The 22,521-nt window shown below is 50.8% G+C and overlaps 1 protein-coding gene across 9 annotated transcripts in view; it reads right to left on the reverse strand.

Annotated features, from left to right (window-relative positions):
- TNRC18 (trinucleotide repeat containing 18) overlaps nucleotides 1–22,521 on the reverse strand; it is a 119,151-nt gene that overhangs the window by 85,716 nt on the left and 10,914 nt on the right. For 7 of the 9 annotated variants that reach the window (XM_054655453.2, XM_016957059.4, XM_016957060.4 and 4 more), the window contains one exon: nucleotides 1,526–1,681. In XM_054655453.2, the coding sequence (XP_054511428.2) occupies nucleotides 1,526–1,646 (121 nt within the window). In that variant the 5' untranslated portion in view covers nucleotides 1,647–1,681. Of the gene's footprint in view, nucleotides 1–1,525; nucleotides 1,682–4,211; nucleotides 6,920–14,246; nucleotides 21,328–22,521 lie in introns of those variants that run through there. The other 2 variants (XM_016957063.4, XM_016957062.4) reach the window with 2 other exon arrangements.

A 22,521-nucleotide genomic window follows, 5' to 3' on the forward strand; every position in this document is an offset into this window, starting at 1 on the left:
ACTCAGGAGGCTGAGGTGGGAGAATGGCTTGAGCCTGGGAGGCGGAGGTTGCAGTGACCTGAGATTGCACCACTGCACTCCAGCCTGGGCGACAGAGCAAGACCCTGTCTCAAAAAAAAAGGGCCTAACAGTCCCTTCCCCAGGCAGGGCTGGCTCTGAGGCTGAAGTGAGCTGAGTGTGCACTGGGCTGTGGTAAGCACCCTGTGTGTTTGTGGTCATCACTAGGATTTGTTGGCCAAAGAGAAAAGTCTCAGGGACAGAGAGGTAGTGAGCTGGTGGCAGACAGTCCCGAGAGGCAGGCTCTCCTCATCCAGACCCTCTGGCATCTGCCTTGGCTGGTTAAAGTGGGAGGCTCAGGTGCGACCCCAGCCTAGAAGGCCCACTCTGTGCAGGCTGGGCACCCTCGTGCCTGGATTCAGATGCCTTTCCCAGAGTGTCCAGGAAGAGCAGACTCGCTGACCTCATCTGTACAATGGGCAAAGTACTGTAAGGACTGGATGGTGTCCTGTGACTAGAGACGCCTCTGGCTGAACCTGTCTCCTCCTGGGCTGAACACAGCAGCCGCAGGATTCGGGATGACGGTCAGACCTGGCCCCGCAGGAGGAAGTGGAGGGAGAGTGGCTGGGCAGGGCCGGAAGAGCCCTAAGCCTGCAGCAGGAGCTCCAGGGCTGCAACCTTCCAGGAACTACGAGCACCTACAGGACACCTGGGAGGAGGAAGGAGGAAGGAGGGAGGAGGGAGAAGGAAGTACCTAGCGCCCAACATCCACAACCTGTCAAAGCCAGAGAAGACAGAGGAGCTTGGAGGTCTGCAGGCAGAAAATGAAAGTGAGGCTCTAGAGAAATCCAGAATCTGCTCACGACCCCGGGGAAGCCAGGCCTGCAGAGCCCCTACATTGAGGGGCATGGCTGCAGAAATGCAGAAGAAAAGGCCCCAACAGCCCCAGGTCCCCCCGCTCTGGGAAATTTTTTTTTGTGGAGATGGGGTCTTGCTATGTTGCCCAGGCTGGTCTCGAACTCCTGCCCTCAGGTGATCTTCCCACCTCAACCTCCCAAACTGTTGGGATTACAGCTGTGAGCCACCATGCCCGGCCTGCTCCTGTAATTATTAATGAGCCTACTGTGTACCAGGGATACAGTGCTGAGTAGATCACACTAGGCACTGAACTCAGGGCTCACTCCGGTGGGAAAGCAGGTAGTTCATGAATGATGAGATAATCTGTCGTCACAAGCAAGTGACGGAAGTGGGTGGGGAAGAGGGGGTCTCTGAGCTGAGCCGGAGGAGGACTGGAAGGTGGTCTGTGGCATGGGGTGTCAGGCTGAAAGGAGAGGAAACAGCTCATACAAATGCCCTGTGACAGTGACAAGAAGAAGCCCTGAGCGTTTGAGAAACAACAGGGAAGCCAGGTGACCTGGGACCCACCAGCCCCAGCTCAGCGATGACAACAGAGGGGCACATGAAGTGTCCAGAGTGGCTGGGACATCAGCCCAGCAGCCCTCAGCCCCGACCCCGGCATGTTCCTTACCTTCATGGGCGTGGGCAGCCCACAGCTGCACCATGGGCAGGTTGCTAGGGGTTGGGGAGCGGAAGGAGAGGTCAGAGGGCAGTGGCACCGGGCTCCCATGGGACGAGGCCGAGGGCCCCATCCCGCTGGCCACAAAGCTGCCCAAGAAGGCCTCGCCTGCAGAGAGAAGTTGGGAGGACCGTCAGGCAGACAACCAGGGGGGCGCCGCCGCCCCGGCCCACCGCCCCGACCCACCGCCCCGAGACCGCTGCCTCTCCCCAGCTGTGTGGAGCTGATGCTGGCCAGGAGACCAAAGAGGGTTCCCCTGCTCCGGCCCCACCCCTGGGCTGCAAGATGGTCCTGGATCAACCCAACCAGACCCAGGGTTTGAGAAAGCACAATACAGCAGGAAGCCCCCCACAGCAGACCCTCAGCCCTGGGCACCCCGCACCCTCGGAGGAGGGCCTTCCACCCCTGCCGCCCAACCAGCCCAGATCCGGCCCGGCACCATTCTCCCCATCTGCAGGTGGAATCCTGAAGTCGGTGGTGCACTGGGACTTCCAGAGGCCACAGGGCAAGGCGGTGGGGGACTTACAGGCGGGGGGCTCATATGCTGAGCTCTGCAGGCCCAGAGATGACACCCACCCTCCAGCCAGAGAATCACCTCCCACAGCAGCCCTAGCCAGCCCCGTGTGCCCATTTCACAGAAAAAGAAGGTGAGGCTCAGAGATGGGAAGTGCCAGGTCACACAGCCAGAAAGCAGGGACAGCCCTGCAGGGTGTCCCCCAGCCCATGGCTGGCACCACCGAGCCACAGTGGCTTAGGGAATGAATCCGTGATGAATGGAGCGGCAGGCATGGGGGCCGCTAAGGGAGCCCTGTGGAGGGCAACCCCTCCAGACAGCAGGCCCCACCCCGGGGTCACTGCAAATAGGGGCCACGGGGCCGACTGCTGCTCAGAAAGATGATGGAAATCAGCAGGGCCTGGGTGGAAGCCACAGCCAGCCCCGCCATGCCCCACGTGGCCAGGCCCATATCAGACAGGGTGCCTCCCAGCTGCCACCCAGGGGCTCTGTCCCACAAGCCCCAAACGCCATCCCCTCTAAGGGAAGACCCTGGCAGGCCTCTGGGTCACAGGTCAGAGAGAAGCATGCAGGCCCTGGCGCATGGGGCTTCCCTTACCAGGTCTCGGTTTGCACATCAACAAAATGGAGATAAACATGCCTCCCTTCGGGAATGATAGGGAAGGAAGCATGTGTTTAACCACAATAACAATATAATGAGGCCGAGCACGGTGGCTCAAGCCTATAATCCCAGCACTCTGGGAGGCCAAGGCAGGCGAATCACAAGGTCAGGAGTTAGAGACCAGCCTCACCAACATGGTGAAACCCCGCCCCTACTAAAAAGACAAATACAAAAAATTAGCTGGATGTGGTGGCGGGCACCTGTAGTCCCAGCTACACGGGACGCTGAGGCAGGAGAATCGCTTGAAGCTGGGAGGCGGAGGTTGCAGTGAGCTGAGATCGCTCCACTGCACTCCAGCCTGGGCGACAGAGAGAGACTCCGTCTCAAACAAAAAAAAACAAAAAACAAAAAGAAATGCTAAAAATTAGCTGGGTGTGGTGGCGGGCACCTGTAATTTTAGCTACTCGGGAGGCTGAGGCAGGAGAATCACTTGAAGCCCGGAGGCGGAGGTTGCAGTGAGCTGAGATCGCTCCACTGCACTCCAGCCTGGGCGACAGAGAGAGACTCTGTCTCGAAAAAAAAAAAAAAAAATGCAAAAAATTAGCTGGGCGTGGTGGCAGGCACCTGTAATTTTAGCTACTCGGGAGGCTGAGGCAGGAGAATCGCTTGAACCCAGGAGGTGGAGGTTGCAGTGAGCTGAGATCGTGCCACTGCACTCCCGCCTGGGCAACAGAGTGAGACTCCGTCTCAAAAAAAAACAATATAATGATAAATAATGACAACAGGCCGGGCAAGGTGGCTCTCGCCTATAGTCTCTGGAGGCTGAGGCGAGAGGATGGGTTGAGCCCAAGAGCTAGGAGACTGCAGTGAGCTGTGACTGCAATTACAACACTGCACTCCAATCCAGGCGACAGAACAAGACCTGGACTCAAAATATAAATAATAACAATAACCAGCCATGGCACCCATTCACTAAAAGCTGGCATGCACCAGGCACCGTGCAGCTGATTTCAAATCCTCCCAGCAACACCCTCAGGAGGTGGCAGCAAAGCACCTCCAGCTGGGTGCTACCACTGGCCAGCCCCCAGCGGAGAGATTCCGTGTGTACCCTAGAGCCACCTCCTTTAAGGCCCTGTGTTGTGAGCACTGTTTACAGGGGGCATGGATAAGTTATGTGGCTTTGCAGGAGATGTGGGCTCCTAGATGGCCCCGGTCCAGCCTATGGGAGCTCACAGATCCCAGTCCAGCCTCTGAGTCCCCAGTGCCCCCCTTCTCCCCAATAAAGGGCCTGTATACAAGTGCTCACTGACCGCCTCCCAGGGGCACAGGATCCCAGAATATCCAACCCATCTTCTTTGGGGTACATGTGGGGAAACTGAGGCAAAGAAGGGCAGGGCCTCCACCTTGGGCCCCAAAAACAGGAGTGGGCAGAGCAGCAAGGGGTGCCCTCTGGCCACACGCCATCACCACCGCCCCGTGTCCGGCCCCCAACACTCCAGTCCAGCCAGGCCCAGCCCCCTCACCGGACTCCAGCGCCAAGCCCTTGGGCCCCGGGGCCTCGGTGGCCAGTCAGTCCATCCATGCGGCCCAAGCCGGGGCAGCAGGGCCTCCAAGCCCTGCTGAGCCCCGGGCTTCCGCCTTGCTGTGGCAGGCGGGTGGGTAGAAGGCTCCGGAAGCCAGCAGCCAGGGTTTGCGCAAGAGCTTACATCAGCCGCCAGCTCTTCCTGCCCCAGGCTGCACGGAAGCCTAGTGGCCCAGGCCGGCCCCTGCCCGGGCTTGTGAAACCCGCCCAGCAGCACCCAGGCCCGGATGCCAGCCAACGGCTCCTGCCCACCACAGGGCTCAACGGCACCCAAAGCCCCTCCTCCCAGGCTGGGCGGAGCAGCCGGGAACCCCCAGCATCCCCAGCAAGGCAGTGCCGTTCTCAGTGCCTCAGTCTGCAACTCTGTAAAATGGACACACAATCCCTACTCAGCTACGGCGATGAGGCCAGTGTGCCACCCCCCTCACCTCACTCTCCAGAACAAACAAACTTCTCCCTGGTCACGTCATGAGCCTGCCCCTTTCCCGCCTGGCCCCTCAGGCACGAACTCCCAGGCCTCCTAGAATGCTCCTCCTTCACTCCCACCTCGGGTCTCCCTGGGCCCCAGAGAAGCCTCCAACAGCCACACGACCCAAGCAGGCCCCAAGTGACCTGTGACCACCCACAACCCCTCAGAAACAGATCTGCCAGCCTCCTTGTGAATTTCATGCCTCTGTCTTCCCGGAGAGACAGTTCCCTCCTTGAGGGCGGGGACTATCTTCCTTACTTCCTGCCATATCACAGTGGCTGGAACCTGCCACCTGTGACCTGCCACCCAGGACATACTTCTATTTGGGATTACCCGATTGCACAAGTGTTGTTTCTTTTTTTTAGAGACAGGGTCTCACTCTGTTCAATTCACCCAGGCTGCGGTGCAGTGGCTGGATCATAGCTCGCTGCAGCCTCCAACTCCTGAGCTCAATCAATCCTCCAGCCTCAGCCTCTTGGGTAGCTGGGACCACAGGCACACATCATCAGGCCCAGCAAAATTTTTTTTTTTTTTTTTTTTGAGATGGGAGTTTCACTCTTGTTGCCCAGGGTGGAGTGCAATGGCGCGATCTCGGCTCACCGCACCCTCCGCCACCCGGGTTCAAGCGTTTCTCCTGCCTCAGCCTCCCAAGTAGCTGGGATTACAGGTATACCCCACGACGCCTGGCTAATTTTGTATTTTTAGTAAAGATGAGGTTTCTCAATGTTGGTCAGGCTGGTCTCGAACTCCCAACCTCAGGTGATCCACCCGCCTCATCCTCCCAAAGTGCTGGGATTACAGGCGTGAGCCACCATGCCTGGCCACCCAGCTAATTTTTTTCTTTTTCTTTTTTGCAGAGATGAGGTCTTGCAATGTTGCCCAGGCTGGTCTCAAACTGCAGGCCTCAAGCAATCCTCCTGCCTTGGCCTCCCAAAGTGCTGGGATTACAGGCATGAGCCACCGTGCCCGGCCTCTTTTCTTTTTTTTAAAGACAGGGTCTCTCTCTGTTCACCCAGGCTGTAGTGCAGTGGCTCAATCATAGCTCACTACAGCCTCCAACTCCTGAGCTCAATCAATCCTCCAGCCTCAGCCTCCTGGGTAGCAGGGACCACAGGCACACACCATCACGCCCCACTAATTTTTTTCTTTTTCTTTTTTGTAGAGATGGGGTCTTACTATGTTGCCCAGGCTGGTCTCAAACTCCTGGCCTCATGCGATCCTCCTGCCTTGGCCTCCCAAAGTGCTGGGATTACAGGCATGAGCCACCCTGTCCAGCCATAAATGTGATTTCCAATGTTCCCAGGGCCAAAGCAAAGAGATACACATTAGGGTGAGGAGAGGATCAAGGCATCCCGCAACTCACAAAAGAGGCTCTAAAATAAACCCCGAGGAAGCACAGCCCATGCCAGGCCATCCTGCCTGGTCTCCTTCCATCTCTAGACTATACTCCAAGCCCCCACAGTGCCCCCCTGCCCCACCCACTGCTCACACCCACACCCAAGGACCGAGCAGTTGCCATCCCCCCGTTTCACCAAGAAGGATGCAGGCCTCAGGGTGCCAGGGGGCACTCAGAGTTAGGCCCAGAGCTCACTGGCCTCTCCAAAGACTTGACTGGAATCCCTCATACCAACCTGCGGTATGGGGGTCTCCCTGCCTCTCGCCCTAGGCTGAGCTCAAGACCTGGCTCCCCAAATCAAGTAACTGGCTGCCGCCTACTCACCCCAGTTATTATCTCACCCGACACCTTAGAAGCTAAGACCAATGACCATCAAAACCTAAAACACACACCTGGGCACAGTGGCTCACACCTATAATCCCAGCACTTTGGGAGGCCGAGGCGGGCAGATCACTTGAGGCCAGGAGTTCAGCCTGGCAGACATGGTAAAACCCCATCTCTACTAATAATACAAAATTAGCCGGGCGTGGTGGCACACACCTGTAATCCCAGCTACTCAGGAGGCTGAGGCAGGGGAATTGCTTGAACCCAGGAGGCAGAGGCTGCAGTGAGCCAAGATCGCGCCACTGCACTCCAGCCTGGGCAACAGTGCGACACTGTGTCTCAAAAACAAAAACAAAAAAACCTAAAACACACAGCCGGCACGATGGCTCACACCTAAAATACCAGCACTTTGGGAGGCCGAGGCGGGTGGATCGTGGATCACTTGAGGTCAGGAGTTCGAGACCAGCCTGGCCAACATGGCGAAACCCCCCCCCCGCCCCCCACCCCGTCTCTACTATAAATACAAAAATTAGCTGGGCGTGGTGGTAGGCGCCTATAGTCCCAGCTACCTGGGGAGCTGAGGTGGTGCGATCATGACTCACTGCAGCCTCAACCTCCCGGGCTCAAGCAATCGCCCCACCTTTGCCTCCTGAGTAGCTGGGACTGCAGGTGTGCACCACCATGTACAGCTAATTTTTATTTTTTCTTTTTTGTAGAGTCAGGATCTCACTACGTTGCGAAGTCTGGGGTCTAGAACTCCTGGGCTCAAGCGATCCTCCCACCTCAGCCTCCCAAAGTGCTGGGATGACAGACCTGAGCCATTGAGCCTGGTCTATGATTATTGTTATTATTTATGGTTACAAACCCTGGAGCTCAGAGAAGCTAAAAGCACCTACTACAAGGTCAGAGTCCGTGTCTGCTTCTAGCCAAATGCCATTTGTCCTTGCTTAAAACAAAAATTCAGGGCTGGGAGTGGTGGCTCATGCCTGTAATCACAGCACTTTGGGAGGCAGAGGCGGGCGGATCACCTGAGGTCAGGAGTTATAGACCAGCCTGACCAACATGGTGAAACTCCGTCTCTATTTAAAATACAAAAATTAGCCGGGCATGGTGGCGTGTCCCTATAGTCCCAGCTACTCGGGAGGTTTTTAGGAAGGAGAATCACTTGAACCTAGGAGGTGGAAGGTGCAGTGAGCCGAGATCACGCCACTGCACTCCAGCCTGGGCGACAGAGTGAGACTCTCTCTCAAATAAATAAATATTCAATTTTGAAACCATAGATAGCTGGTGATTACACAGGATGAATACACCAAATACCACTAAAGTATACACATTTCAAATGGTTAATTGTATGCCACATGAATTTCACCTCCATGAAAAAAATGCAAGCTGTAGCCTGGCGTGGTGGCTCACACCTTTAATCTCAGCACTACCAGAGGTCAAGGTGGGCAGCAGATCACTTCAGCCCAGGAGTTCAAGACCAGCCTGGGCTGATAGAGACTCTTATCTCTACAAAAAAATACAAAAAAATTAACCGGGTGTGGTGGTGCACGCCTGTAACCCAGCTACCCTGGAAGCTGAGGTGGGAGGATCGCTCGAGCACAGGAGGCTGAGGCTGCAGTGAGCTGAGATTTCGTGCAGCCTGGGAGACAGAGCAAGACCCTGTCTCAAAAAAAATTTATTAAAAATTAAAACTAAGGCCAGGTGCGGTGGCTCACGCCTGTAATCCCAATGCTTTGGGAGGCCGAGTGACTCACCCACCATGTCTGGCCCACCAATGCAATCTTCCCTCTACAACAGTAGTTGCTGGGGACCCTTCTAGAAACTGTATGGTGGGCACCTGAAGTCCTCCCTGGTTCGAGTCGAGGGGGGGGCGGGGGGGCTGCATGTGATCATGATAGGGATATAAGTTCCTTAAACAGCAAAGAACCAGAAGGCTTTGTCACTGCCAATGGGCTAGTCCAGAGTAGCTCCAGCCCACCTCTGCCCCTGGCCCTCAATCAGGTCCTCCCTCCAGATATACAGGGAAGACCCTGCACACTCCCGCCTGTCTATACCCTAACTCCTTCACTCCCTTCTCTTACAGCTCAGCCTTCCCTAACTGTCCTTTTTAACATTGCAACTTACCCTGCCACGCCCTTTCCTGAAATGTTTTTCTCCACTGCTTATCACCTGTTATCACAGGTGTTAGTTCCTTATTGTCTCTGCCCACTGAAGACAGCAAGCTTTTCTTTGAAAGGGCGTCTGCTGCCTGTTGCCAGGAAAGCACCCAGACAGTAAACGATTGGGCGTTGCTCTGTACCAATAAAACTTTATTTACAAAAACAAGACGTGGGCCACATTTGGCCAGACTGCTCACGCCAGCATTACTAGGTATGCTACAAGTTATTTTTTATTCCTAGTCCTATGCTGCACATAGGAGGTACTCAAGTAGTATTTACGGTAGGAACTGGGCACAGTGGCTCATGCCTGTAATCTCAACACTTTGGAAGGCCAAAGTGGGAGGACCGCCGGGAGCTTAAGAACGGCCTGGTTGGCCGGGCGCGGTGGCTCACACCTGTAATCCCAGCACTTTGGGAGGCCGAGGCGGGCAGATCACAAGGTCAGCAGATCGAGACCATCCTGGCTAACACGGTCAAACCCCGTCTCTACTAAAAACAAAAAGAAAAAATTAGCCGGGCGTGGTGGCGGGCCCCTGTAGTCCCAGCTACTCAGGAGGCTGAGGCAGGAAAACGGCATGAACCCGGGAGGCGGAGCGTGCCGTGAGCTGAGATCGTGCCACTGTACTCCAGCCTGGGCAACACAGCGAGACTCTGTCTCAAAAAAAAAAAAAAAAAAAGAACAGCCTGGGCAACAGAGCAAGACCCCATCCCAAAAAAAATTTTTTTAGGCCAGGCACAGTGACTCACGCCTGTAATCCCAGCACTTTGGGAGGCCAAGGCAGGCAGATCACTTGAGGTCAGGAGTTTGAGACCAGCCTGGGCAACACGGTGAAACTCCATCTCTACAAAAATTAAAAACAATTAGCCATGCATGGCGGTGTGGGCCTGTAATCCCAGCTACTCAGGAGGCTGAGGTGGGAGGATGACTTGAGCCCAGGAGGCAGAGGTCGCAGTGAGCCGAGATCGCGCCGCCACACTCCAGCCTGTGACAGAGCGAGACCCTGTCTCAAAAAGATTTTAAAAAAAAATTAGAAAATAATATTTAAGCGGCTGGGCGCAGTGGCTCACACCTGTAATCCCAGCACTTTGGGAGGCCGAGGCAGGCAGATCACCTGAGGTCAAGAGTTCAAGACCAGCCTGGTCAACATGGTGAAACCGCATCTCTACTAAAAATATAAAAACTAGCCGGGCGTGGTGGTGGACGCCTATAATCCCAACTACTCGGGAGGCTGAGGCAGGAGAACTGCTTGAACCCAGGAGACAGAAGTTGCAGTGAGGCGACACAGTGCCACTGCACTCCAGCCTCGGCGAGAGAGTGAGACTCTGTCTCAAAAAAAAAAAAAAAATTTATGGTGTGGAATGGGGGGGCAAGGTCCTGATTAGCTGGAGGAAGGGTGCCCAGGCCTTCCCTGCAGCATTCTCTGGGACCTGCTTCTCTACCCTGTGCTCCCCACTCCTGTCAACGGGGAGAGGGATTGGTGTCCCTTTTACAGATAAAGAGACTGAGGCTCTCACTCCCAAACCTACACTTCCCCACTCAGCCGCACCACCCAGACAAAGCAGAAGCGTCTGTTAGACAGAGGTTGCACATTTTCAATCCCAGACAGCCCTTCATAACCAAACACATTACATTTTATCTTCACTTTTTTTTTTTGAGACAGAGTTTCACTTGTTGCCCAGGCTGGAGTGCAATGGCGTGATCTCAGCTCACCGCAACCTCTACCTCCCGGGTTCAAGCAATTCTCCTGCCTCAGCCTCCCGAGTAGCTGGGATTACAGGCATGCACCACCACGCCCAGCTAAATTTGTATTTTTAGTAGAGACGGGGTTTCTCCATGTTGGTCAGGCTGGTCTCGAACTCTCGACCTCAGGTGATCCGCCTGCCTCGGTCTCCCAAAGTGTTGGGATTACAGGCGTGAGCCACCGTGCCCGGTTTATCTTCACGTTTTAAAACATCTTGACCTCTCACAACAACTGCATCCCAGACTGCGGTGTGGTGGCTCACACCTGTCAATCCTAGGACTTTGGGAGGCTGAGGCAGGAGTCGTTTGAGGCCAGGAGTTCAAGACCAGCCTGGGCAACCTAGCAAGACCCCATCTATACAAAAAAATTTAAAAATTAGCCAGGCTTAGTGGTGTACACCTGTAGTCCCAGCTACGTGGGAGGTTGAAGGCGCGAGGATCATTTGAGCCCAGGAATTAGAGGCATTGAGCTATGGTTGCACCACTGCACACCAGCCTGGGCAACAGAGTGAGACCCTGTCTGTTTAAAAAAAAAAAAAACTGTATCCCTTAAAATGTCAACAGACTATCAGAGCATCTCATAGACTCAGTCAAACCAGAATTGTCACCCAGGAAAGGCATTATTCTGGCCCTAAACACTGATAGGTAACATAGGTGTTTCCGAGATAGCAGCTAAAAATCCTGCAAGGACCCTCTGGATAGAATGACCTTCAAACTCCCATAGATCACAAGATCCAGAGAGTTCTGTAATATCTAAGCCAAAGAATGGGTTAACACTCTGGCTATATAAAGATTCTCAGAATGCCATAAGAATCCCAGGCAGGGCCGGGAGCGGTGGACCATGCCTGTAATCCCAGCACTTTGGGAGGCCAAGGCGGTTCGATCACAAGGTCAAGAGTTCAAGGCCAGCCTGGCCAATGTGGCGAAACCCCGTCTCTACTAAGAATACAAAACTTAGGTGGGTGTGGTGGCACATGCCTGTAATCCCAGCTACTCAGGAGGCTGAGGCCGGAGAACTGCTTGAACCTGGGAGGCGGAGGTTGCAGTGAGCCGAGATCACGCCACTGCACTCCAGCCTGGGCGACAGAGCAAGACTCCGTCTTGAGGAAAAAAAAGAATCCCAGGCAATTTGAAAAAGAGAACCTGTAAATGGCTAAACTCCATTGAAATTTCAAGGCCATTAGCATTACAAAGAAGTATTGAAACAGTGATGTCATTTTCATTCCATCAAATCAGCAAATTTTTGCTTCTAGTTGTGGAGGGCGCTGGGTGGTTAGCTGCCCGGGAAGGATGAGAACTGAGCCAATTATCTCCAGCTTTTGGAAAACAAATCCGCAAGGCTTACCGAGGACTGCAGGCGCCCAGACCCACTTCTGGGGATCCCTCCCAAGGAAACAGGCAGACCTACTTACTGGGATGCTCGCTGCAGCCAAAATGATCTGCAGATTCCATATGCAATCCCCATCAAAACCCCAGCAGCGCATGCACACTTTCAGTGTGTGTGTGTGTGTGTGTGTGTGTGTGTGTGTATAAAATGAAAAGGTGTCTCTAAAAAGTATACAGAAATGGCGGAGCACGGTAGCTCATGCCTGTAATCCTGGCACTTTGGGAGGCCGAGGCGGGCAGAATGCCTGAGCTCAGGAGTTCACGACCAGCCTGGACAACACGGTGAAACCCAGTCTCTACTAAAATACAAAAAACAAAAAACAAAAAAATTAGCTGGGTGTGGCTGCATGCGCCTGTAGTCCCAGCTATTGGGAGGCTGAGGCAGGAGAACTGCTTGAACCTGGGAGACAGAGGTTGCACTGACCCGAGATTCTGCCACTGCACTCCAGCCTGGGCAACAGAGTGAGACTTCGTCTCAAAAAAAAAAAAAAGAAGTATACAGAAATTAGGCTGGGCACAGTGGCTCACACCCATAATCCCAGAACTTTGGGAAGCTGAGGCAGGAGGATCACTTGGGCTCAGGATTTCAAGACCAGACTGGCCAACAAGGCAAAACCCTGTGTCTACTAAAAATACAAAAGTTAGCCAAGGCTAGGCACTGCGGCTCACACATGTAATACCAACACTTTGGGAGGCTGAGGCGAGTGGATCACTTGAGGTCAGGAGTTTGAGACAAGCCTGGCCAACATGGTAAAACCCTGTCTCTACTAAACATACAAAAATTAGCCAAGTGTGGTGGTGCGCGCCTGTAATCCCAGCTATTAAGGAGGCTAAGGCAGGAGAATCCCTTGAACCCGGGAGGCGGAGGTTGCAGTGAGCCGAGATTGTGCCACGGCACTCCAGCCTGGGTGACAGAGCGAGACTCCGTCTCAAAAAAAACAAAACAAAACAAAAAGCCAGACATGGTAGCTTGTGCCTGTAGTTCCAGCTACGCGGGAGGTTGAGACAGGAGAATCACGTGAACCCAGGAGGGGGAGGTTGCAATGAGCCGAGATCATACCACTGCACTCCAGCCTGGGCAACAGAGCAAGACTCTGTCTCAAAAACAAAAAATAAAAATAAAAAGTATACAGAAATTAGCCCAGGCACAGTGGCTCATGCCCATAATCCCAACATTTTGAGAAGCCAAGGCAGGAGGATCACTTGAGCTCAGGAGTTTGAGACCAGTCTCGGCAACATCAAGAGACCCGTTTCTATTTTAAAAAATAAAAATAGAAAAGTATGCAGACGTTGAAATCCAGAACTCGAACACATATTGGCACACTCATGTTCATAGCAGCACTATTCACAACAGTCAAAGGGTAGAAAGAACCCAGCTGTCCATCTACAAATCGATAAACAAAATGGGGTCCATCCAGCCAGTGGAATATTATTCAGCCCTGAAAAGGAAGGACAATCCGATACATTCCACAACAACGTGGACGTACCTTGAGGACATGAAGCTGAGTGAAATAAGCCAGACATAAACAACAAATACTAGGGCCAGGTGCAGTGGCTCACGCCTGTAATCCCAGCACTTTGGGAGGCCGATGGGCAAATCATTCGAAGTCAGGAGTTGGAGACCAGCCTGACCAACATGGTGAAATCCCATCTCTACAAAAAATACAAAAAATAGCCCATTGTGGTGGCGGCACCTGTAATCCCAGCTACTCGGGAGGCTGAAGTGGGAGGACTGCTTGAACCCAAAAGGCAGAGGTTGCAGTGAGCCGAGATTGCACCACTGCACTGCAGCCTGGGTAATAGAGCGAGACTCTGTCTCAAAAAAAATTTTTTTAATGTTTTTAAAGACAAATACTGTGTGTGATTCCACTTTTGAGGTACCTACAGTACTCACATTCACAGAGACAGAAAGCAGTAAGTAGAGGCCGGGCCCAGTGGCTCAAGCCTGTAATCCCAGCACTTTGGAAGGCAGAAGCGGGCGGATCACCTGAAGTCAGGAGTTCGAGACCAGCCTGGCCAACAGGGTGAAACCCCGTCTCTACTAAAAATACAAAAATTAGCTGGGCATGGTGGCAGATGCCTGTAATTGAAGCTACTCAGGAGACTGAGGCAGGAGAGTCACTTGAACCCAGGAGGCAGAGGTTGCAGTGAGCCGAGATTGTACACTGCACTCCAGCCTGGGCGACAGAGCGAGACTCTGTCTCAAAAAAAAAAAGAAAGAAAAGAAAAAAGAAAAGAAAAGAAGAGCCAGGAAGTGAAAAAGGAAAACAGACAAATTCCTATCAACACCCCCACCTCCCTGCCAGCCCCCAGCGTTCCTGCAGGGAGCTAGGGCCTTGAACCCCTCACCTCCCGCTGTGGGACCTGGGGGTGGGTGTCTCACACTCTCTGAGCCTAAAATGGCAAGATTCTGTGCCCCGGCCTCGCAGGGACGTCTGGGGCACCCCCACACTCCGGTGATAGAGCTCGAGGCTAGGGTGGTGGGACAGGGGGCTCACCCTGCACGTCCTTGGCACTGCGGCTGGGCTATCAGACCTGTGGCCACCACCGCCGTTCTGGAACTCCCATCGGCGCAGAAAAGAGGCAGGTGAGAGTCCGAGGCTGCAGTCTCCTCCAAGCTATGCTGGGACCAGAACCAGGACCAAGACTGCAGTAGCCACCAGCCCAGATCAACCCGCTTCAGCCCTGCCCCACCTGGGGCAGGAGAGCCTGGGGGCTGGCCCCAGGGAGGAGGGAGGCCCACCCCAACCTCTTCACCCCATCCTGCCCCTCCTACACCTCCAGCCTCCACTCCAGCGGAAAGCCATCCCTGACTTCCCCACCAGGTGAGCAGATTCCCAAAGATCCATCAAGCTGGGCTCCCAGTTACTCCCCACCTGGGATCACAGCACCAGCCGGCAATTCTGGCTTAATTCCAGTCCCTCTCCCATCCTCAAATATGGGCAGGGACTTTGTCTTGCTCCAATCAGGTACCCAGCCCACAAAGTAAGTGTTCGAATTTAAATAAAGGGAATCCCAAAGGCGGCCAAGGAGAGGTCAAGGCCTCAGGCCAGCCAATGATATGCAAATACGTCCATCTCAGCCTTGCCCCTAGGGCTCCAGACTTTGTCAATTCTCATGCAATCACAAAGGATTTCCCCAGTGACTGGTTTCCCCCCTATGGAGACTCCACCTCCCAGGGTGGAAAAAGAGGTAGGGGTGGAGGGCCTTCTAGGAACTGCTCCAGAAAAAGCTAGAAGACATCAGATGCCTCTTAGCAGAGACAAAAGAACCAGACCTCCCAGGCAAAGTAGCAAGAGAAGGAGTGTGAGCCTACAAGAGACTGCACAGTATTTGATCTTTACAAATCCTTTCCCAAACACCAGAACCTCACAAAAATGACAGTAATACAAAAAGGAACAAAAGTGGCTGGGCGCAGTAGGGGTGGATCACGAGGTTAGGAGATCGAGACCATCCTGGCCAACATGGTGAAACGCCGTCTCTGCTAAAATACAAAAATTAGCTGGGCGTGGTGGCGCGCGCCTCTAGTCCCCACTACTCAGGAGGCTGAGGCAGGAGAATCTCTTGAACCCGGGAGGCGGAGGTTGCAGTGAGCTGAGATCGTGCCACTGCACTCCAGCCTGGCGACAGAACAAGACTTCTGTCTCAAAAAAAAAAAAAAAAAAATGGAACGAAAGCAAAATAGGAGAGAAGTGGAAAGGAGGAAACATCCCCCTGGCCAGGCGCATAGCTCACGCCTGTAATCCCAGCACTTACGGAGCCCACGGCGGGTAGATCACCTGAGGTCAGGAGTTTGAGACCAGCCTGGCCAACATGATGAAACCCTGTCTCTACTAAAAACATAAAAATTAGCCGGGTGTGGCAGCGCGTGCAGCTACTCGGGAGGCTGAGGCAGGAGAATCGCTTGAACCTAGGAGGTGGAGGTTGCAGTGAGCCAAGATCACGCCACTGCACTCCAGCCTGAGTGACAGAATGAGACTCCGTCTCAAAAAACAGAAAGAAAAAAAAACCATTTGGAAGCAAGAAAGCAGACAGACAAGAGATGTGCAGCCTGGCACAGTGGAGAGTGGGGAAAAGAAACACTTAAGCTTGGAGCAGACAATGAGGAAACCAGCAATTCTGGAGACTGAATCCAGAGACCCTAGTACCTGTAAAGCCAGGGATCACGGAAAAGCTGACGACAAGAGAGTTGGTTTCACCACAGAAGCACTGACCCCTCTGTTTACTAGGGAAAGATGGAACCACTGAGGGTATGCATTCTCAGGACTAGGGTGTGGACCAAAGGGAAAACAGGTATCAGAGTGCGAATCATCAACCTTAACATGCACACTCAGCTCTTGGGACAGGAACAGCCTGGCTTCAACGTCAACAGACAAGAAACCACTGAATTCTTGCCTGTGAGATATACAAGGTCAACAAGGAAAGATCTTTTTACAGAGGACATTCAAGAAGCTCCTCAATGGCCAACAAGCCCCACCCTTACATCTGAATCCCATCTGCTTTTTCTTAAAGAAGGGGCACCTGAGAATGATTATCAGCAGGTGCCCACGGGAAGTCTCCAAGGTGAAAGAGAAAAGAGAAAAAAGACTCAGAGAAAACAAAGACAATGCGTGAAAGAAGAAAACGCCAGGGGAAAAAAAATACAATTAATATCCTAGTAATGGGAATTAATGTATGCATGAAACAAGAACAGGATGCTATTAAAAAAAAAAAGCAAACTCAGGTTATAAGAGCTCTTGGGACATAAAAATATGATAGCTCAAATTTAAAAATTAAATTCGACAAAAACTAGCCAGGCATGGTGGCGCACCCCAGAAGTCCGAGGAGGCTGAGGCAGGAGGATCGTTTGAGCCCCAGTCGTTTGAGTTCAAGGTTGCAGTGAGCAGTGATTGTACCACTGAACTCCAGCCCCAGTAACACAGGGAGACCCTGTCTCAAAAAAATAATAATAATTAAATCGAAAGGTTAGAAGATACCATTAAGAAAATATTAAGAAAATCTCCTAGAAAGAAGAAACTGCAAGATATAGAAAATACAAAAGAAGGCCAGGCACAGTGGCTCACGCTTGTAATCCCAGACTTTGGGAGGCCGAGGCGGGTGGATCACGAGGTCAGGAGATCGAGACCATCGTGGCTAACATGGTGAAACCCCGTCTCTACTAAAAAAAAAAAAAAAAAAAAAATACAAAAAATTAGCTAGGCGTGGTGGCCGGTGCCTGTAGTCCCAGCTACTCGGGAGGCTGAGGCAGGAGAATGACATGAACCCGGGAGGTGGAGCTTGCAGTGAGCCGAGATCGCACCACTGCACTCCAGGCTGGGTGAAAGAGCAAGACTACGTCTCAAAAAAAAAAAAAAAATTTTTTTTAAATTCAATGATCAGATCAGACGCAGTGGCTCACACCTGTAATCCCAGCATTTTGGAAGGCTGAAGCGGGCGGATCACTTGAGGCTAGGAGTTTGAGACCAGCCTGGCCAACCTGGTGAAACCCCATCTCTACTAAAAATACAAAAATTAGCCAGGCATGGTGGCACACACCTGAAATCCCAGCTACTCGGGAGGCTGAGGTATGAGAATCATTTGAACCCAAGAGGCAGAGGTTGCAATGAGCCAAGATCATGCCACTGCCCTCCACCCTGGGCAACAGAGCAAGACTCTGTCTCAAAAAAAAAAAAAAAAAAAGAAAAGAAAAAATTCAATGATTAGCCCAGGAGACCCAGGATATCTAACTAATAGGAATACTAGAGAGAATAGCAAAAATACTGGGAAGGAAATTAAAAAATAAAAATAATACAAAAAATTTCAGAATGAAAGACTTGAGTTTCCAGTTTGCTATAGTCTATGCAGCACCCAAGACAGTAAATGCAAAAAGACCCCATAACAAAACATATCAACATGAAATTTCAGAACAGTGATGAAGAATAACAATAACCGTGGCCAGGCGGAGTGGCTCACGCCTGTAATCTCAGCACTCTGGGAGACCGAGGTGGGTCAATCACCTGAGGCCAGAAGTTCGAAACCAGCCTGGCCAACATGGTAAAACCCCATCTCTACTAAAAATACAAAAATTAGTCGGGTGTGGTGGCATAAGCCTATAATCCCAGCTACTTGGAAGGCTGAGGCTTCAGCGCTTGAACCCGTGGTGGAGGTTGCAGTGAACTGAGATCTCGCCACTGCAATCCAGTCTGGACAACAGAGTGAGACTCCATCTCAAAAAAAAAAAAAAAAAAAAGGGAAGAGAAAAGAGAAGAGGAGAGAAAACAAAGGAGAAGGCTGGGCGTGGTGGCTCACACCTGTAATCCCAGCACTTTGGGAGGCCGAGGCAGGTGGATCACTTGAGGTCAGGAGTTTGAGACCAGCCTGGCCAACATGGTGAAACTCCGTCTCCATTTTAAAAAATACAGAATTACCCGGGCGTGGTGGCACATGCCTGTTAATCCCAGCTACTTGCTACTTGGGAGGCTGAGGCAGAAGAATCGCTTGAACCCAGGAGGTGGAGGTTGCAATGAGCTGAGATGGTGCCACTGCACTCCAGCTTGGGCTACAGAGTGAGACTCCATCTCAAAAAAAAAAAAAAGAAAAAAGAAAGGGAAGGGGGAGGTGGGGAAAGGTTCATACACAAAGATCAGGAATCAAAAATGGCATCATATTCCTGAAAAGTAGCAGTCGAATATGGAAGGTAATGTTGCAATTCTTTCAAAATCCTAGAGGGAAGGCCGTGTGTGGTGACTCACACCTGTAATCCCAGCTACTCAGGAGGCTGAGGCAGGAGAATCACTTGAACCCGGGAGGCAGAGGTTGCAGTGAGCCAAGATGACACCATCACACTCCAGCCTGGGTGACAGAGCAAGACTCTGTCAAAAAAAAAAAAAAAATTCCTAGAGGGAAAGTATTTCCCAAATAGCACTCAAGTGTGAAGGTAGAACAAAAGCATTTTCCAGGCATACTAGGCCCCAAAAACGTTGCCTTCCTCTCACCCTTTCACAGAAAGCCACCGCAGGATGTGCTCTACAGAAAGAAGGGAGTAAAACAGGAAACGGGAAGGCAAGGGAATCAGACACACAGGAGAGAGGCAAAGGGAGTCTGAAGAACAATGGCTCTCTAGCACACCCAAGAACCGGGCCAACCAGACTAGAGAAGGAAGATGAAAAATTCCAGGAAGGAAATCTCCAAAAAAACAAAGCAGCTCATCCAATAGATATGACAAATGAAAAAAATGCATGAAGGGACCAGAAGGCTGGCTGGGCATGGTAACTCACACCTATAATCTCAGCACTTAGGGAAGTCCAGGCAAGAGGATTATTTGAGCTCAGGAGTTCAAGACCAGCCTGGGCAACATAGCGAGAGACCCCATGTCTAAAAAAAATTTAACAGTTAGCCAGGTGTGGTGGAACGCACCTGTAGTCCTAGCTACTTAGGAGGCACTGAAGTGGGAGGCTCATTTGAGCCCAGGAGGTTGAGGCTGTAGTGAGCCACGAGAATGCCACCACACTCCAGCCTGGGTAACAGAGCGAGACCCAGCGTCTTAATAAAAAAGAGAGAGAGAAACTGGAAGCCAGATATTCTAAGAAATTCCAAATGAAAAAAAAAAAAAAAAAGACATTAATTCCAGAAAATGAATTTTCGGCTGGGCATGGTGGCTTACGCCTGTAATCCCAGCACTTTGGGAGGCCGAGGTGGGTGGATCACCTGAAGTCATGAGTTTGAGACCAGTCTGGCCAACGTGGTTAAACCCCATCTCTACTAAAAATACAAAATTTAGCCGGGAGTGGTGGCAGGCGTGTGTAATCTCAGCTACTTGGGAGGCTGAGGCAGGAGAATCGCTTGAACCCGGGAGGTGGAGGTTGCAGTGGGCTGAGATCGCGCCACTGCACCCCAGCCTGGGAGACAGAGCGAGACACTGTCTCAAAAAAATAAAATAAAATAAAAATAAAAAAATAAAAACAAACCTCACAACCACCAAATGAACTCATTCACTCTAATGAACCCATTTTATAGATGAAAAAATTGAGGTTTAGAAAGTCATCACATGCCCTTTAACTGGAGAAACAACATCCACACCTCAGCTTGGAGGCCATCCTGCCTCTAGATGGAGCAGTGTTTTATCTGGGGATTACAAGGAGCTTCCAGGGACCCCCCAAAATGCTCAGAAATGTGTCAAATGGTTGGTGAAGATGTGGGAAGTCAGGGTTTCCCCCCAGGCTGAGGGTCCACCATTTTGCTTATCCCCTGAAAAAAACCTCACATGCAATGCTGAGTACACTGGTGGCCTAGGAGAGGTGACACTTGAGTGGCTCCCACCTAGTGGCCTAGACTTCCTCCCAAGTCACATGCCAGGCCTCTGTGGGCAGCAGATGTGGTAAGGACCCTGGCCCTGACTGACCACTAACCAGGGCTCCCAGCAGGCCCTGGGGAGGCCCGAGACCTGTGCTGAGAACAGCTCCAGCCCATCCCCTAAAAAGCTAAGCTGGGATGCCTGAAAAGCCGGGGCAAGGGTCTGGCTGGAGGACAAGGCTACAGTACATGAGAGGGTGGGAGGAGTTGGGCCAGACCACAGACTGGTTCATGCCGGGGAGCCAAGAGCAGCCCCCGCCAGCCACATCCAAAACAAGAATGCCCAGTCCCCAGCCTCTCCTCAAATCTGCCCCTCCCCATCCCTCCACAAGTGGCTCGGACCCGAGCCATTGAGTTCTCCTCCCTCCTTCCCTCCTCTCCCCATCCGTCTTACCTGCCCAACCTCCAAAGGACACATAACCCTGGACACCTCCAGCCTCCCTCCCTGGTAACCAACACCTCCTAATTACCTCCTGCTTCTCTCCTCGTCTACCAGACTGTCTCTGGCTAGCAACCCAGCCTCGTTTATGTTTTGAGACAGGGTCTCACTCTGTTGCCCAGACCACTGTGAGTGCAGTGGTGCAACCACAACTCACTGCAGCCTGGATCTCTGGGGCTCAAGCAATCCTCCCATCTCAGACTCCCAGGTAGCTGGGACTTACAGGCATTCGCCACCATGCCTAACTAGTTTTTTAAACATTTTGTAAAGACAAGGTCTTGCTATGTTGCCCAGACTTCTCTCCTAACTCCTGGCCTCAAGCGATCCACCCGCCTAGGCCTCCCAAAGTGGTGGGATTACAGGCATGAGCCACCATGCCCAGCCCCTAGTTTTTCTTTAAATGCTTATTTTGAAATCATTTCCAATTCAGAGAAAAGTTTGAAATAGTACAATGAATTGTCCTATGACCTTTGCCAGATCCAACAACTGTGAACTGCTCTCACTGTCTTATTTATTTTTTTTGAGATGCAGTCTCATTCTGTCTCCCAGGCTGGAGTGCAGTGGCACGATCTCGGCTCACTGCAACCTCCCAGGTTCAAGCGATTCTCCTGCCTCAGCCTCCCAAGTAGCTGGGATTACAGGTGCCCTCCACCACACCCAGCTAATTTCTGTATTTTTAGTAGAGATGGGATTTCACCATGTTGGCCAGGCTGGTCTCGAACTCCTGACCTCAGGTGATCCGCCCACCTCAGACTCCCAAAGTGCCGGGATTACAGGCATGAACCCCGTGCCCAGCCTCACTGTCTTTTTTGATGTAATACTTGATGTACCATCGTCTCCCATAAATATATATATTTTATATATATATTTATATATATATATTATATATATATTTATATATATATTATATATATATTTATATATATATTATATATATATTTATATATATATTATATATATATTTATATATATATTATATATATATTTATATATATATTATATATATATTTATATATATATTATATATATATTTATATATATATTATATATATATTTATATATATATTTTATATATATAAAATAGATATTTTTTCTTTTCCTGAACCATTCCGAGGACAAGTTGTAGACTCTATGTCCCTTGCCCGTAAACATGTCAGTATTCTTTTTTTTGTTTTTTTTTTTTGAGACGGAGTCTCACTCTGTTGCCCAGGCTGGAGTGCAATGGCGCGATCTCGGCTCACTGCAAACTCCGCCTCCCGGGTTCACGCCATTCTCCTGCCTCAGCCTCCCGAGTAGCCGGGACCGCAGGCGCCCGCCACCACGCCCGGCTATTTTTTTGTATTTTTAGTAGAGACGGGGTTTCACCATGTTGGCCAGGCTGGTCTCGAACTCCTGACCTCAGGTGATCCGCCCACCTCAGACTCCCAAAGTGCCGGGATTACAGGCATGAACCCCGTGCCCAGCCTCACTGTCTTTTTTGATGTAATACTTGATGTACCATCGTCTCCCATAAATATATATATTTTATATATATATTTATATATATATTTTATATATTTATATATATATTTATATATATATTTTATATATTTATATATATATTTTATATATATATTTTATATATTTATATATATATTATATATATATTTTATATATTTATATATATATTTTATATATATATTTTATATATTTATATATATATTTTATATATATATTTTATATATTTATATATATTTTATATATATATTTTATATATTTATATATATTTTATATATATATTTTATATATTTATATATATATTTTATATATATTTTATATATTTATATATATATTTTATATATATATTTTATATATATAAAATAGATATTTTTTCTTTTCCTGAACCATTCCGAGGACAAGTTGTAGACTCTATGTCCCTTGCCCGTAAACATGTCAGTATTCTTTTTTTTGTTTTTTTTTTTTTGAGACGGAGTCTCACTCTGTCGCCCAGGCTGGAGTGCAAT

This window comes from Pan troglodytes, chromosome 6 (genome assembly GCF_028858775.2).
Source record: "Pan troglodytes isolate AG18354 chromosome 6, NHGRI_mPanTro3-v2.0_pri, whole genome shotgun sequence".
NCBI lineage: Eukaryota > Metazoa > Chordata > Mammalia > Primates > Hominidae > Pan > Pan troglodytes.